This window comes from Accipiter gentilis, chromosome 22, assembly GCF_929443795.1.
Source record: "Accipiter gentilis chromosome 22, bAccGen1.1, whole genome shotgun sequence".
Classification (NCBI taxonomy): domain Eukaryota; kingdom Metazoa; phylum Chordata; class Aves; order Accipitriformes; family Accipitridae; genus Astur; species Astur gentilis.
Genome location: NC_064901.1, coordinates 14,515,601 through 14,532,695, shown reverse-complemented (window position 1 = coordinate 14,532,695; position 17,095 = coordinate 14,515,601). Strand labels below are relative to the sequence as shown.

Below are 17,095 nucleotides of genomic sequence, written 5' to 3'. Positions count from 1 at the left end.
TTTTGTGTGGCTTTTGAGGGGTGTGGGGGGAATCCAGTATCCTAAGAGAAGTGAGGCTGCTGCAGCTCCATGCCCCCAGGTCCAAGCAATAATAAGGCTGAGTACCTATTCCCAGCAGGTACAACATACGAATACACGTACACAACATATATGTGCAGCACTCACACAAACACAGACAGCACTAATGGCCTCATGCTCTCTGGCTGATCAGGATGAAGGTCCATTAGTGGGAAATACAGACATGTATATAATGTGGATCCCTTCAGCAGCTGGGCTCAGACACTCACTCCGTCCAGTATCTGGCCCCCGGATCCCAGTCTCCCCAGCTGCTGGCACCTGGCCATATGAGCCCCTGAGGCTGCAACCTCACTCCTGTCCCTGATACAGAAACCTCACTCAGACACACACGCGCACACACACTCACATACACATTGTAGTCTCTGCAGTAGCTGGCTTTGGACACACAATCCACCCAGTAGGTGGTCCTGGATCCTTGGTCTTTCCAGGTGCCTTCCCCTGGAGACACCTATGCACCCACCCCTCCACACACACAAATGGGCCTCATGTGACCTGCAGACCCCACAGTCTCTCCAGCAGCCGTCTGGGACTCCCCTGATTCCCTGGGTAGCTAGCTCCTCCCATGGTCTTGCTTCCTCCTCACCCAGGAAAAGAGTTAGAAATGACATTTATTAAGACAGGTCAGACTGTGGTTATAGGGCAGGGCACAGGGCATGGCAAGACAAGCATACCTGTTTACACTTGACCGGCCCTTTTTATCCCTTTATCCTTCTATTTTCCTACATCTGTTCCCCCCCAAATCCCCTACACTCATTCCTTTCACCGCTTTTGGTTCCTCTCCTAAACATCCCATAAATCTTGTGCAATCCTAAAATGCTTCCCCCCCCCCCCTCCCCGGCATCCCATAATGTGTCCAACACCCCCGGGCAGTAACCTCCCATAATCCAAAAGGTGGTTGTGAGAGCCCTCCCACTGCCTCATGTTGATGGGTTTCACACCTGGACAGGGGCTGAGGCACTCCTGCGACAGCCCTGGGAGGGGTCCAGCCAGGGCATCCCTATGAATCCTGAACTTGGGTTCCTGCCTGCCATTGTGCTCCTCTGGGTTTCTGGTGATGGGCCTTTGATGGGCTGATGGCTCCTGCGATGGGCCTGGGAGTAGCTGGGGCCGGGTCTTATTTGGGTTTGCCCACCTGCCATCCTGTCTGTGCTCCTTTGTGCGTGTGCTTTTTATCCCACCCCTTAACAAAGAACTGTTATTTTTGTTGTTTTAATCTAACCCTAGCTACCACCTCTTAGAAAAACACCAGTTAATGGAGAAGGCAGCAGCACGATTCCTTAGCAACGCAGACTGCCAAAAGCATATTAAATCCTGTCTTCTGCTCTGTTCCCTGGCTTTTCATAGCACATTGGGCAAATTGATTGGATTTGTCCAGTAGGGAGTAAATTACAGAAAGTCAGTCATGGATGTACAGTGCCAACTAACTGTCTTTTATTTAGATGGGTTCAAGTAGCATTGCATCTGCACGTGTACCTCTCTCCTCCTGAAAGACTAGCAGACAAGTAGCGCTCAGGCCATTTTAATTTTCATTATTCAATACCTTTAGTGATGAATAGCTACCTAGCGCTGGCACAAAATCCCTGACAGGCTGTGCTTGCAGAAAGGCATAGTATGCCACAACCAACTGGCTGTAATCAGCATTGGCTCCAGTTCACTTGCCCACATGTTCCTGTGAGCTAATTCCCTCGAGTGCAGCACGTGTACCTACCATGGGGCTCTGCAGAGCCACATCCCAAGAGACTGCCCACCAATCTTCATCGTGAACATGCCTGTTCCAGCATCCTCATCCAAATATGAGAAAGATATAGGAAAATATTAAGCCCGTTTTTTTTCATTGCAGCTTCTCCATGTATGCATGAGGGTGGTCTTGCCTTAGGTGGGATTTATTAGGTCAGCTGGCAATATTCAAAGTAACACAATGGCATCCTAAAACAAGAGCATGGGTGAAAAGCCTGTCAGCACCAACAGGCAATCCAGCTAGTAATAAACCACAAGAGAAGATCAGGCATAGTACAGGTAAAGTATCAATATTATAGCATAGCTGTCAAGCCACCAAAGCAGGTCTTTTCACACTGTATGGAACAGATTCTCAGCTGAAGTAATCAATGAAGTCTCCATTATCAGATTACATTAAAGGCAAGTAAATTAAAGGAAGATACTAATTTACCAGCACTAAGAACTGCAGATGGATTGCTCAAAATTGAGTGGAAGTGAGATAAAACAGCTGAGGAAATTCAACACAGATAAAAGTAAAATGGTGCATATGAGGAAAACATTTTCTTGAACTGTCATTATAATTACTGTTTTAGGGTTGACTACTACCAACTAAGAATGAGACTTTAAGGTTATCTTTACTTTAAGATCCATAAAAAAACATTGGTCAGAAGCACTGAAGAAAAAAAATTAACTATGAGGAAGTAGAGAGCAAACAGAAGTCATCATTTTGTAGTTACATGAAATAGTGGTGCCTTTTAATACTGTGTGCAGTTCTGGTCTCCTTGCCTTAGACAGAATACAGTAAAACTGATGAGGGTGCAAAGAGGAGCGACAGGGATGATCCTATTTATGGACCCTTGGAGATGGAACATGACCACAAATGGCAGACTACATAGATTAGGACCCTTAATCCAGATGATAGCCATCTATAAAACTATGGGTGGCAAAGCGAGGGTGACTTCTCTTTGTTTGCTCCAACACAAAAGCCTAAGAGGCGTCAAACAGAACTAGGAGATGGCAGTTTCAGCACAAAACAGAAGAGACACTGCTTCACACTGTGAAAGTGTGGGACTTCTTGCCACAAACACTGTGGGTGCTGGGGGAGTATTTGGAAGATGGATCATTATCTACTTGCCATGCATTTATACTCTCTCTTCCTGAGATGTGAGCTATTGGCCACTTTTTTGCAAGGGGGACTCTTAAAAAAAATAAAAAATATCCAAAAGTGCAGAGGCCACACAACGCAGGGAAATTTCTGGCATTTTGTTGTCTCCTCAGCAGTTTCACAAGTACTCCCACAGAAGCTGCCTTCTCCTGCTGGTACCAGCCACAGCCAGTGTAGGAAGTTGTGTCTGCAAACATCTGGGCTGGCTTCTCCTGGCCCAGTATCTGGTCTGCACATCGTTGCAGAATTGTGTCCCCCTTTGTGCTCCAAACAGCACAATGTTTTGAAATGATGAAATCACTGGTTACTTTGCCACAACAGCCGAACATCACAGTTAGGAAATGCTCTTGTCAGACAGGTAATAATGTGTTATGTTGTTATGTGTTAGGTTGTTTTTTAAAAGCTTTACATCCTTGATGTGCTAACTCTCATTTGTCTTGCTGATCTTTCTGATTTCTGTTTGGTAATGGCATTCTTTCAGACCAGCCTGGGCCACAGTAAAATCCATGAGGAGAATGTCAGGTACCGACAAAAGCTGCTTTGCATGCTTTCTTGTCAGTCCGGTGGGGCAGTTTTTTTTGTATGCCAGTGGCTGGCAACATGTCAGTATTGCACTATGATTCTTTTTTTTTTTAGTAGAAGCAAATGCATCTGGATATGACTCTCAATCTGGCAGCATTCTGCACCTACAAAAGGAGTAACTCAGGGTTGTGAGATCTTACCCTGCTGTTGTTTCTAAGGTAGTTTTTGCACAGATATATAATTACCTACCATCTTCTCTGATACTTTTCTTGAAGTTAGTTTATGTCTACTTTTGAATCCCTGATTATCAAGATCATGCCAGTACATTTGTTTTCTCTGGTATGTTCAGATTACCTGTGGAGTTACTGGTGTATAATCAGGTTTCGGTTTTGTTTGTGAATTAACTGCAAAAATTAAGTTGGCTGCCTCTATTTTTAAACCCAAATAGGGTCCATGCAAATGCAGAAGTCCTTGCACAGGGACAAAGCCTGTTGATTGTCACTGTACAGTGCTGGGATGGAGCAAGTAATCCCAGCCAGGCCAGTCTGACCACTAGAGAGCTACCGAGCATCTGTGCATTGCCCTTTTGAAGGCTTTCTCTTCCAAGAGCTTTGTCAGTTTGTGTGCAATATGGCATGAATGCACAGAGCAGGTCTTAATCTAATGCTGAATATGAGTCACTAAGCCCTTTCAGAAAACATGCAACTAGGAGCAATCATGAGGCTGTAACATCTGCAAAACCCACAGGCTTTTCCTCCCCATGAATTAGCCAAGAAGTGTCTGCATTTCAATGCTGAGTTTAAATCCAGCATGGGGACTCACCTTTCCGGGTGAAGGCTGGGATAGACTTACTAGAAAACAAAAGTCAAGTTTGAAAAAACCCTTAAAAACATTCCATAAAAGAAAACATAGAAGAAACAACAATGTGGATTTTTTTCACTCTGAGTAAATAGAGAAGTTCAGCTGCTGAGAGTATCATGCTGAATGAAGGGTACAAATGCTGCGTTTTGTCTTCTGAGACGGGCTGGCTTTAGGAAGGCAAAGGGGTTGCTAAACCATTCAGGAGTGACAGTTACTAGAGATCATGTTCTTCATCATGAGGTTAAGGCATTTAATTGCAACGTACTGACCAAATACTGCTATGGCAAACTATCCCTTGTCCCTGTTCAACAGATTGCTGCTTTGACAATCATCAGCTGCTGCAAATGTTCTCCCCACTGCAAATCCTTTTTCTTCATCCGTAGTTGTGATGTTGACCGCCTTGTTGTCCCCCTCTCCCAGAAATGTCTACGATTTCTTTGACTACATGCATAAATGCCCTTCCCTGTCTAACCTGTAGTGTGCTAAAATTCAGCTTTTTCATGGGAGTAACACCAGCCGACTTTTAACTAGCTTCAGGAAGGAGACTACCATAGATACAAAGCATTTAGGCAAAGAGCTTCATATCTGGAATTTTGGGAAATGCATACAAAAACCTCACAAAAGAAATACTAGGTTGGGATTATATTCCTGAATTTATTTGGGATAAAAGTCTATTAGAAATGTTTGGAAAGTGTTGGCATAAATGAAAAACAATTTTCCTTTTTTCTGATATTAAAAACTAGTTTCAATTTTCCAGCTAAGGAAAAATAAAAGTTTTGGCCAATTTTGTGCTTGAGCATTTTGACATCTGCTCTCTTCCTTCCTATTCTTTGTTTCCTGTCAGGTAAGAGGAAGAGTATAAGGATTATTACATGTCAGCCCAGTCTACTGCTTGATAGCGTAGCCTGAATTGGGCTCTGACTCCTCAATTGACACTCTCTCGCTCTCTCACCTAGTTCCTCAGGGGAAGTACAAACCTATACATCCAACTATACCAAATAAATGTACCCAAGAAGGAGACTCTGCCTCTAAGACAACTACTGAACTTGATTGCTGATGGATCTTTATGCACTTCCTGAGATGTGTCTTCAGCATTAACTAGTACTTACGGCTTTTTGCAATCTGGCCTTTACTTTGCTTGTCTTCTCCTTGTCAACTGCAAATGCAGGTACCTGGAAACACCTCAGTGCTGTTATCATGTAAGAAAACAAAGCTGTGATATGTTTCTTTTGTTTTGGTTTAATGTATCTTCTTCTTATCTAACACAAAACCTCACAAACAGTTCAGATGATGGTGCTATTTTTGAGAAGCTGGGTATTAGAATGTAACAGCGGGCCATAGGAAGTCTGGGCCATCTTAGCCTGGCATCGTCTTTCCAAAATAAGATGTCCCACTAGAGTCTCAGCTCTCGTACATAGTTCCTGTCCTGCAAGTGCTGGCAGAGGTGTCAGCCTGAAGAGCTTTCCTGAGCATGACTTGAGGCAGGCCCTGCACACTGCTGCCATACGAATGCAACGAGGCTGGCACGTGCCATCCCAATGCTGACAGACTTTAAACCAAGGCAACTGGAAGAAAACGTGGATCCAGTCGCTATATTGGGCACTTCTGTGGTCAGCACAGGGTATGTGCAGACTGCCTGTGGCCTGAAGACCATCTTTATGGGGCATGAGGCAAACAGCGCATCTTCAGGACTGAGACGTGTCAAAGCAGACAACCTTTAGCACTTGGTGCAGAGCAGCAAGCCGAGGAGGCCAAAGACAGAACCTGCAGGGTGATTCCAGTTGCATATTGTCCTTAAGCACTATCCATGTTGTAATATGTTTTAAGTGCAACCCTTCAGCTCAAGAATCAAAAAGGCTAAAGATTCCATGTTAATTAGTAATCTCTGGAGTCATGCAGATCTGTAATAACTACCTACAGATCAAAGATGTTTCATGTTTAGCATATTTTAATATCAAGATAGAATTAACATTGTAATTTCTGTAGTTAGAAGTCTTGAAATTAGCATTTGGAAGAGGCCAGTCTATTCTTCCATCTATCTGAATACAGCCAAATTTTGAATCATGTTTCACATCCAGGTGTACAATGGTGCTACCAGCTAGCCAGGATACAAAAGTTGCTGTAGTGTTTGAAGGTCACTGTAGGATTATCCCTGGCTGAATGGGACTCGGATGGCCCACTGTGTATGATCATTCCCACATATAGGCGCTGAAGAAAATGCTGTAAAAAGAAGAAAACTACAAATGTTGGAATACCAACCTTATCTTCCGTCATTTCTGGCATTGCTTCTTGTTAAGCAAGTTATGACTTTGACTGTGCTAAAACCTTATCTAGAGAAGTAAAAATAGTGGAAATAGTCCTTAAAATGTTTGCATTTGCAAGTTTCATTCCTTGAACCAGAGTAACCATATAATTGAAGATCCATTTATTCTTCATTTCTTTTCTGAAGCTTCCACAACCTTCCCTGAAGCCGCGAGTTGGGAATGTTAAAAAAAGTGATTTGAATGTATCTACTTGTATCACATTTATATCCATTTATATTACAACAACCAAGGCAAATTTTTCAGATTTTAGGCTTGATAATTGAGACATAGTTGTAATAATGATTTATTATACTGCTCCCAGAGTTACCTTTCCAACATTCTTCTATGGCATTCAGTGTTAACGAAGGCTGGGCTGCATGCCTCTCAGAAACTGCAAAGCTTGTTTTCTTGCTTAAAACTTTGAACACTGGGCAGAGGGGATTACAAAAGACAGTAGAGTGGCTAAAACTGTTTGTATTATCAGTGATTTGGGAAAAAAAAATCTTGATTTAACCTCTAAATGCTTTATTCATTACAATGGTAATTAATTGTTACAATGCTGAGATATGGTTTAAACAGAGCCATGCATTATACGTAGCATTGTGCCAACTCTTCTCTGCCACATTTGTTTTGAGTAATGGTTTTAATGTAAACCAGACCGAAGATATTTCTGGCTAGGTTTCCTCATGTCTCTCTTTTATCTTTGTCTAGCATCTTCAATTGCATGAACAATCTTCCCCGAGGTTGTTGTTACTGGTGTCCTTTATAAATTTCCAATTTTCATTATATGCGCTGCCTGCAATAACTCCTAACTATATAGTAATCCTTTGGATTATAAAAGGCAGTGTTCTACGTTCTTTCTCAGGGATGAGTTAACTCTCCTCTCTCTTCCTTTTTCTGTGGTTTACAATATTGGTACAGTAAATACAGGCATTCATGGATTTAATTTGGTATCATCCTGCTGCTACAGAGAGATCACAAATGTGAACATGTAGTCCACAACAAAGAAATAAAAGCAGCAAGTTGTGTTACTATTTTTCCGAAAGATCAGCCCCTAGAGTGCCTTCGAACACGATGTATGCCCACCTGCCTTCAGCCTTTGCAATGGCCTGCACAGGGAGTATTCAGGCTGTTGCACAGCAAACAAAGAGCTTGGTTTTAAAAGCAGCATCAGGGATGCCCTCTGCAGTTATCACAGAACTACAGCTCTGGTCCACTGTGGCAGTCAGGACTTAAAACCAGTTTTCTGTGTCCTCCCTGACTAAGTCTTCAAAAAATACTTTAGGCAAATGTTCTGGCTTCATGAATGGAGTTGATGGGATAGCATTTTACCCACAAACTCCACGAAGCAAGGTATTGTAGGGCACTGCTATGGTCTTAATCCCAGATTAAATGTGAAATTACCAAAATACATAATCTGGTGAGGGCTGAATAGTCAGTCCCAGTATCAAAAAGAGAATCTTGTGAAAAAAAAATGAACACTCTATCAAATCCCACACAGTGCAGCACAAGGGCTGTTTGCAACTGCTGTGCAATTTAGATGGAAAAAAAAGTATTCTCCAGCTTTGACTAGTCCAATTGTAAAATCCCCCAAATGCTGCTTTCATTTTGTCCCTTCGGAGATGAGTAAGAGAGAGCTCAGTCTGTATTTTCAGTTCACTTGTGATACTGTACATGAGGGAAGGCCCTAGATTCCATATACTATTTTCACTTCCTTCCTGCCCTCTTCCCCCACCCCAAATACCCTCTTAAACCACTATCTTTTTTGTTCAAACAACAAGGCTAAACAGGTGAAATTTTAAATAATGATTGAGGATTTTTTTTATTCATTTAAGTTTCAATATCATTACAGAAAATGTTATGGTACAGAGTTGTTTAACATTAGTTTTATTTCTTTGCTCATTTAATTTCCACACGAATGCTGGTAACACTAATATCTGTACAAGATCAGTCTTTGATTTTTTTTTAGTTTTTAGTTCTGTACATTTTTAAATGTATTGGTTAAAAAGGCTGTCAGCACTTAAGGAAGCAATTTTTTTGTTTGTTGAAATAAAAGGTATCCAGTTACTGCCCAAGAGTACTGAGCTGGGTGGCTGCCGGGACAAGAGAGATCCCTGAATGCGCAGCGAGGTGAGAAAACCTCGGGGCTTCATTGGGTTCCCAGTGCAGCCACTCTGCTTTTGGCACTGTGCACATCAACACGAGATACAAGATAAAGAACAAGCAGAAGCTCTCTGTGAAGCGGTTATGAAGCATACTAATAAGGGAAATCCAAGTGTTGTCTACGCTAGTATAAATAAGCAGACAGCCTTATTTTAAGAGCATAAGTAGTTGTATCTTAAAGATGAGAAAAAACACAAGTTCTGCAGGCACCTACTGCTGTCTACTAAAAGCTACCGCTATTAGAACTAGCATTGAACACACAAAGCAATTGCAAGGAAAGGAAAAAGTTGCTTTGATATAATCAGAATAAATTTCTTTGTTAAGATTTGTTTTAAAGTTTTTTTTAAAAGGTATTTATTTAAATTCCATTTGAAATATAATTCAAGATGTTGACTATACTGATCAACTGTTATCCAAATCAGAAAAACTAGCTGTGCCATTGCATATTACAGGATACAGTCAATGATATGTGGACATGCATCAAAGCTTCGTTCTTGCTGGTGACATCATAGCCTTCCAATGACCATGACATCCACCACCTCCCCCTTGTGAAGCTCCACATACTGCTCTGTCTTTGGAGGTAGCATCAACAGTCCATTGGCACTGCGCATACTCATCAGACGACTGCTCATCTGATTCCCTACAGGAGAGCGAGAGAAAAATTCCAGTTAAGTTTTCAGTTAGTTTCAAGTGCTGCAACACACCACGTGGGAAACAAAAGCTGATGTTACGAAGATGTTCATGTTGCTAACTTATTCACAGAGCTGGGATCTCACTGTTCCGAGATGGATGGATACAGAACTCTGTAGAGAACTAGTCAGCCTCCCATCGCTCTGGCTCTCAAAACCCTCATTCCCTTTGCTGATTGCTTTCCTATCCAGCCTTCCACATTATCTGTACCTCATATCTTGCCATAGTAAATTGCTTTTCTGTTGGAATTTCTAATCCTATCAAAATTACTTTATTTTTCAATTTGTATACCTAATTCTGATTGTACAAAGACTAAAACCAGCACAGTCTAGAATGTTTTTAATACTGTTATAGAATAAGTTTGATTAACTTTATTCTCTCTGAATAGTCTTGTTTAGCATTAGTAGCTTAGCACTAGTAGCTAAAGTGGTTGAAGCCTTAGGCTGCAAGAGCTGACGGAGAGTAAACTTTTTGTTAAAACTAATGCTGTTAACACAGAACTAGCTGAATGTGGCAGACGTGAGCAGAATGAAGAAGATAAGGACCAAGGAAACAATTCCAAGAGAATGAGGTAACTTCAGAAGAAGGCCAGCCCAGCAACAAAGAAAACTAGTAAGAAATCAAGAGACCGACGACGAGAATTAAGTGACTGGACTTGGGGATTGGGTGCTGGGTGGTACGGGTATGATTGGAGGGTGCAATCTGGGGTAGGGGTCCCTCTCCAGAGGCACCCAGCTCGAGCTGTAACCTGAGAACTGATGAAAGAGGAATTGGAAACCTTCACTTGGACTTGACATTTTTCAGTGGGATCCTAGGGTCGGGCCCTGTTATGGTGGCCAGCTGTGTAAATCCATAACATATACCACCTCAAAAGAATGGGTTTCTCTGGGACACTGAGCTTCACAACATGTCCTGAAGATAAACAGTATCATATTGTAGTACTGACAAAAAATGAAAATGCAATAAAAAGTCATGCCCTTTAATTTCTTGGTTTTCAGACTTCCAGCTTGACAGAGAAATCATTCCAGACAGTCTGCTTGTGTAAGGAATGAAGTAGTACACAACAGAACAGAGTTAAACCAAATACAGCATTATAGATGTAAGTAATACCTTGACTTATACCTGGAAATACGTCAGAGGCTGTGTGATCTTGGGAGTCAATGGTAAGAACTTTCTCTGAGTAAACTAGTGTTTACTAGTTTAGATGCATTTCAGCTGATGTTTTCCCTGTGGAGACTTGTTTATAGCGCTTTGTATTGAACAACTTGGATGTAGCAAAAAGACAATTAGTTGTTTAAGGACCTGAATCTCTTGAGAAACTGGCAGAGTTCGTCTTCTGGCAGTACACAGCTAAAAAAGAATTCAAATGTAGTATTTGCCTCAACTGCAGCCGAGTATCCGGAAGTATCTCTAGGTGGCAAACATGACTAATCAAAGTCTTAATTTGCTTTAAGAGAACATATACAGCCTCTGCTATCTCTTCGACTTTTCCAGTTCAGCTAGAATCACACTTCTTTTATTTGTATTGTTCCTACCTATGCCCCAACTTGTGTTTGTTTAATACCTGCACAAGGGCAAAAATAAGCAAATGTGCCTGTGAGTGCAAGTAAGCATGGGTGGATATTTATAAAAAGCAATATGTATGCAAGCACATAGGTGTATTTGTGTGTGCGCATGTGTGTATAAAGGTAGGTTAGTCAGATAAATTTTAGTGGTTAAGTTGCGAAGTCATATCATGACTGAATTTTATACTAATGTACTTGTATGCCTGTGCACAAGTATGTCAGCAAATCAGTCTGCAGAAGAAAGGTTATATGAAAAAATGTGCACACGCTTGGTTGTTTCTAAACATATATGTAGGAAGGCAAGGACCTGTGTGTGTCTGTCAGTCTGTGTGACTGGGCACTAACCTGTACTCTGTGCCCAAGGTAGTGGTTCTTGGTGATGCCAAGTCAGTATGCACCGATGATATTCTGGGCGGGGGTCCAATTTTACATCACATGATAACTGTAGAAGAAGCAAAGAAAGGATGAAAATGTCATGCATTCAGATTGCACTGTCTAAGGTAATGGAATCATCTGCTCAATTGTTTTTCCTTAAAAACAGTCTTTTTAAAAACTTGCATTTTGAGGTCAGATGGTCTCTCCTGAAAGATCAAAAGCTGTAGAAGGTAGAGACTGCAGTATTTAAGGGAAATACAACTGTGATATTATAATATCAAAGAGTATGATGGCGTCTACATGCATTAAGTGTAATATTCCAAAGCTGTTCCTTTACTGGGAGTTTAAAGATAGTATTTCTCTGGGAAAAAAGCTTTATTGTTTCTGGTCTCTGGATTTCTCTGCATAAAGATAAAAATTTTATTCACTTTCAGAATCCTGCTAGCCCTGACAAAAGGGAAATGGCCAGTCTTTGAAATGAAAAGGCATATAGCGGATGGCTCACAATGGAATTTAATGGAACACATTGGAAAATTCATGCAAAAATGAGGGTCACTACAAATTGCTCTCTGTTTTAGAATATTTTAGCTGTGAGATAAAGAAAAATCTAGATGCCTGAGGAAGTGCAAAAGAAAGACACGGGATAAGCAGTAAGAGAAAAGTGCACAGCCAAGAACACTAGGAAAACTATAAAAGGTAATGTGTTCCTTGGTACTTTATTTGAATCAAAACCAGAAGAATAGTACATTATAATAACATGCCTTGAATCTGTATTAAACAGAGTTACAATATCCATGATTTCGTGTAAGAGTGAAATGAGTAGTTTAAGGGATTTATATTGCTTAGGGTGAGGGTCATGTGAGTTACTTATATAAACTCAAGAACAGAAAGGCTTTAAAGTTTGTATTTTCCATTGCTAATACAGAACTGTCCAACTCCTTAGGTATTCCCAGATTACTCTGCAGTTTTTACCACAGGTTAAAACAAATGTCTTTTTTTAACAGGAAAGCGTCCTTCCTGCCTGATTGGCAATTGGCTGCCTTTGCATCTGTATATCTTGCTCCATTAGATGGCCATCTAACTCTTAGAAATTATGGGACTGAGTATTACTGTTAACAGAGATTGAGAATGTACCTCTGTTTTGTGTGACCTTCCTTCAACTTGCCAGAATTAGTCTAGGGCTCAGATTCCCCAAACAAAACAGCCTTTCAGAACCCAAAGAGCTGTGCTTCAACATCTTTAGAGATTTTTAAATAGAGGACAATCTTCTTACCCTGGCTTTGATGATAGTGGGCCGAGGATCCAGGATACCCTGCATTTTCCTCAGTGCGGGAACAACAAAGAGATTGCAGGTGACAACAGCTGACACAGGGTTGCCTGTAGGACAAAGAACAGTTGGTGGTGACTCTCTCTTGATTTACTCTGCGAAATGCTTAAAGTGATCTCATGTTTTTTATAGCAATTGCACCCTAAAGGACTCTAAAGAGCTTTTCATGCTGTGGACAGATAACGTTTCATTCAGGACAGGAGTGGCATGTGGCAAGTACACCTGTTAAAAGCTACACTCTCTGGCTGATGGTGTGCTGAAATCCTGCTCTGATCAGAACTGCCCTGTGTTTCTCAGGCCCACCATTTGCCTCTGCTCCTCTGTTGCCTGTTGTTTTACACCTAGATTTGTCTGGGGCCAGGGCAGGGTTTACTGTGGACAGGTATAGGTCCTAGATGATAGGGCTCTTGATTCATGATTAAGGTTTTCAAGACTTATGGAAAAAGTAACTTTCAGTTCCCTAACGGAGTGGCAAAATGCTTTAGTACAAATTCTGAAGAGAATTCTACTGATTCATACGTTTTCTGTTGGCTCACAAGAGAGGTGTGTGACCAATGTCTGTCAAACACCACTTGTCTTACACATCTGGACTTCCCTAGGTAACAGTTCTAAAATAAATAGTACGATCAGACAGATGCTCCATTGATCTGTCCCCTGAAAGAAAATGTACTGCAGCAACTAAAACAGGAGAGAGAAAAAGCACTAGCGATACATCTGAAAATCACCAGCTTATCAAGAACAGGATTCCTTGTGTAGTCAGAAAACCATGCAAAGCCAGAGCAATAACAATAAAATAAACTCCTCCTGATTTAGGAGGATAGAGATTTGTAGCCAGATCCCTAAGGAAAAATTTATTCTCAATGAGGCAGATTCCCAAGGTGATGCAGCATGCAGGAGGTGAAGTGATGCTGCTGCCCTCTTTTGGTTCCAAGGTATGATCATGGTAAAAAAAAGTATTTTGTGACATGTTCTTTGTCACTGCCTCGTTTTTGTCTTCATTTTCAGTACTTCAGAGTGGATGCACTGACTTACATACACAAAATATTTACTGTGAAGGTGGCGGAAGCCATAGAAAAAAACCAACCCTCTACACTGGCAAATTCTGAGGACAGGAACAAGAAAGAACTCCTTAGTATATCCCCGTAAGTCTGTCTCCTGGAAATTTCTGGGAAAACCTCACAGGTACCTTCCTTAGGGATGCCAACACCAGACATAGGTGCTGTGAAACGTCGCTATTCTGTTTCATGTCTGTCACCTATGCACAGCAACAAAAGGAATCCACAAAACATCTTACCTGGGAGCGCAAAGATTATTTTTCTTACACCATCAATATCCAGAGTTGCAAAAGTTGTCGGCAGGCTATGGAAAAGGAAAGCTATTTAATATCTGCACTAGACTTTGACTGAACTTTATTATGTTATTATTTAAAACATTTGGAAAAGAAAACAAAACAGGATCTGTCTCAGCAGTTCATTAGCACCTGCTGCTTATTCCATACTGGGGTTATAATCCTCTCTTTGTGATGACAGAACAATTAGTTTTTCTTGGTACTCAGCTACGAAGTTTTAAGTAGACAGTTTTGCTTCTGGTGAGGAAACATCGCAGAGCAGATGAACTAGTAATCAAAAATCTAAATCCTGTCTCCATGCTAGAAGCCAATTAACATAGAAGTAATACAGAAATTATGCAGTTACAGAGCTGTATTTGTTTTTCATATAAGGCTCTCCAAATTTTTTATAACGTTAATGATTCTGATTTCCCTTCTCTGTTGTCTATAGCAGTAGTGACAACAGAGCAGTATTTCAGAGCAGCAAATGCTAGCTAGTCTGCAGATGAACAAATTGAGATACACAGGCAGAGCTGCAGTCAGGTAAGATCTTGGCCTATCAGTAAAGAGCTCGCTCTGCCTTTCAGAGCTGCTCCTGAGTGATCTTTAGTGACTTGTTACCACGGCTATTGCAGTTATTCAAACAGGACAGTAATGTGATGGCTCAAGAATGTGGCTGGCAAAGAAAAGGGAATTGTCCTCTAAAAAAAGTTTTCTATATACCTATGTTAGTATCATCCTTTTAAACATTAGAAATTATACTTTATGGAAGCAATAATTAGACTGGGTTCCTTGGCTTCACCTTGAGCTAACAACTGTCACCTGGTCAGCAGATGATAGTTGCTGACCAGCAGCAACTTTGGACATTTGCCACACTTTGATCATTACTACCTAGTTTTGTATCTGCTAGGACTAATCAATGTCCTATTTTACCAGGGGAAGTTGGTGTTCGAAATTTCTGTTTTAAAATGTCTCTAACATAATGGGAGCTAACACAATGCCAGACCTCCAAATCTTGTAACCAGTGCACAAACTGAGGTCTGAAAAAACTAACTGGTAATTCATATTTACTGGAAACTGAATTCTCATATGAGATTTCAACATCATCATTGGCAAAGTCTTCCAGTACTTTCTTCTGGCAGTGCTGCTAGACAAGATACAACCTTACATTACCTCAGCAACTTTCAGATCAAGTGGAGGAATGGTAAATCCCAGGCATCACTCTGCAGTCATGTAGCACATCAAAATACAGGCATACAAAGCAAATTCTGATTTTGCTCTTGGAACTTACTCAAGGGAATTTTTCCCAATATAGTAATCACAATTCATATCTAAGGCCTCTTAAGACAGAATTAAGAAAAACTAAGGCACAGTATTTGCTATTGCACTACGGCCAATGAAGATGAGAGTGCTTACATTCTCAGTAAGATTGGATGACCCAAAGTTTTGGTAGCAGTAAGAAATATGTTTCTTAAATGAAAATGGATGTTTGGGGAAAACAAGATTTCTTAAAGCTTTTCTAGCTAGTTATTAAAAGTTTATTGCTACAAGTCTACAAAGGCATCACCAGAAGAAACAATTAGGTTTGCTTTCAGATAAACCAGAACCAGAATTTAATATTCTGAATTCTCTAAATCAGGTTATCCATTCTTGTCAGCAGCAGAGGCTGGAGTGCAGATCCCACTTCTGGGACTTCCCCACATTGGTTGCAGCAGTATGACAGAAGCAGTGAGCAATTCCCACACCTGGGCTACATCCAGCATGGGAAGAAACATGCTTTCAGCTCACTTGTTCCTTTTATGGAAGGGAGGTGGTGGTAGTAGCAGCACAAGCACCAAACCCACTTGCAGTTCTTTACTGGATTGTATGCAGAGACAGTAAAAGTATTTGTCTTTTTTCATAGCAAACACCCACTTTCTGTTCTGCTCCCTGGCAACAGTTATGGGCTAGAGGGAATCATTCCTCGAAGCTGCACTTGGCCTCGTGTTATTGGACCATGCCAACCTAGCTTGCAAGCTCCACTCCGTGCTTAGTGAGGCAGAGCTGTAGACATCTTTCCGCTACTGTACTGTGAAAGGGAACTCTCTATTTTCAATACATGTAGTTTTCATTTTCTCTACAAAGCACACTTCCAGACTCATTAATCAGTGGTGCTACAGCAAAGGAAAGCAATCCTGAAACAGTTTTCTGAGGCAAACTAAACACATAAAGGATTGTGTTTACTTTAAAATTACTATGCTCAGTATGTCAATTAGATAAAACTTTGTAAATTAGCTTTCGTAAATTCCACCTCTCTCAAGAAATTGCTTTTTTGTAGGAATATGACTTATGCAAATTTGAAGTGAAATGAGAAGCTCATTAAGCAAACTGGCAGTTTAACATCCTTATATTTCCTGGTTATTTAATAACAATGCCAATATCTGAGCTCTGTGAACACAGTGAAGACTGTGGCCATGTTTATACCATGCTGGTTTCCCCCCAATGCCCAAACCTGATTTGCAACAGTTATCAGAGAAATATCTCTTACCAATAAATAGTAATCTCTCTGTTCCAGTTAATTTCACCACTAAAGATGATGACTAATCTGAAGAGGGCTGATTTTGCTTTTTTTCCCATATATATCTACCATGTGGTTTATAGTATATTTGGAAAACTGAAATCTGCTGAAGCACTTATATAGGACATTTGGCCCAATATAGCCTCCATCTATGCTGCCTAACTAGAAAGATTTCTTACCCTGGTTTCATAAAAACTCTGCCAAAGTGAATCTGTGCATGAAGATCAATATCCAGCACCTGTTTAAGATAGTCCTGTTTAAATTAAAAAAAGAAAATCGATTAAGTGACATCGAAGTGGCTTATATCATGTAAGCATTCAAAGTAATTAATTAATATCAAGTGAAGATGAAAGACTTTTCATATCCCAAAAGTGCTACAGTCCAGTGGGGAATTTCCAGTATTTGAAAGAAAGTATTTTCAAAAAGAAGAGGTGAAGAACAGACTC

At 40.8% G+C, this 17,095-nt stretch overlaps 1 protein-coding gene across 8 annotated transcripts in view; it reads right to left on the bottom strand.

Annotated features, from left to right (window-relative positions):
* Positions 1-8,441: 8,441 nt before the first annotated feature.
* Positions 8,442-17,095, bottom strand: part of GPHN (gephyrin) — a 315,443-nt gene continuing 306,789 nt past the window's right edge. For all 8 annotated transcript variants that reach the window (XM_049825450.1, XM_049825453.1, XM_049825452.1 and 5 more), the window contains 5 exons: positions 16,829-16,902; positions 14,060-14,124; positions 12,712-12,815; positions 11,409-11,505; positions 8,442-9,448 (listed from right to left, as the gene is read on the bottom strand). In XM_049825450.1, coding sequence (XP_049681407.1) covers positions 9,315-9,448; positions 11,409-11,505; positions 12,712-12,815; positions 14,060-14,124; positions 16,829-16,902 — 474 coding nt within the window. In that variant the 3' untranslated portion in view covers positions 8,442-9,314. The remainder of the gene's footprint in view (positions 9,449-11,408; positions 11,506-12,711; positions 12,816-14,059; positions 14,125-16,828; positions 16,903-17,095) is intronic.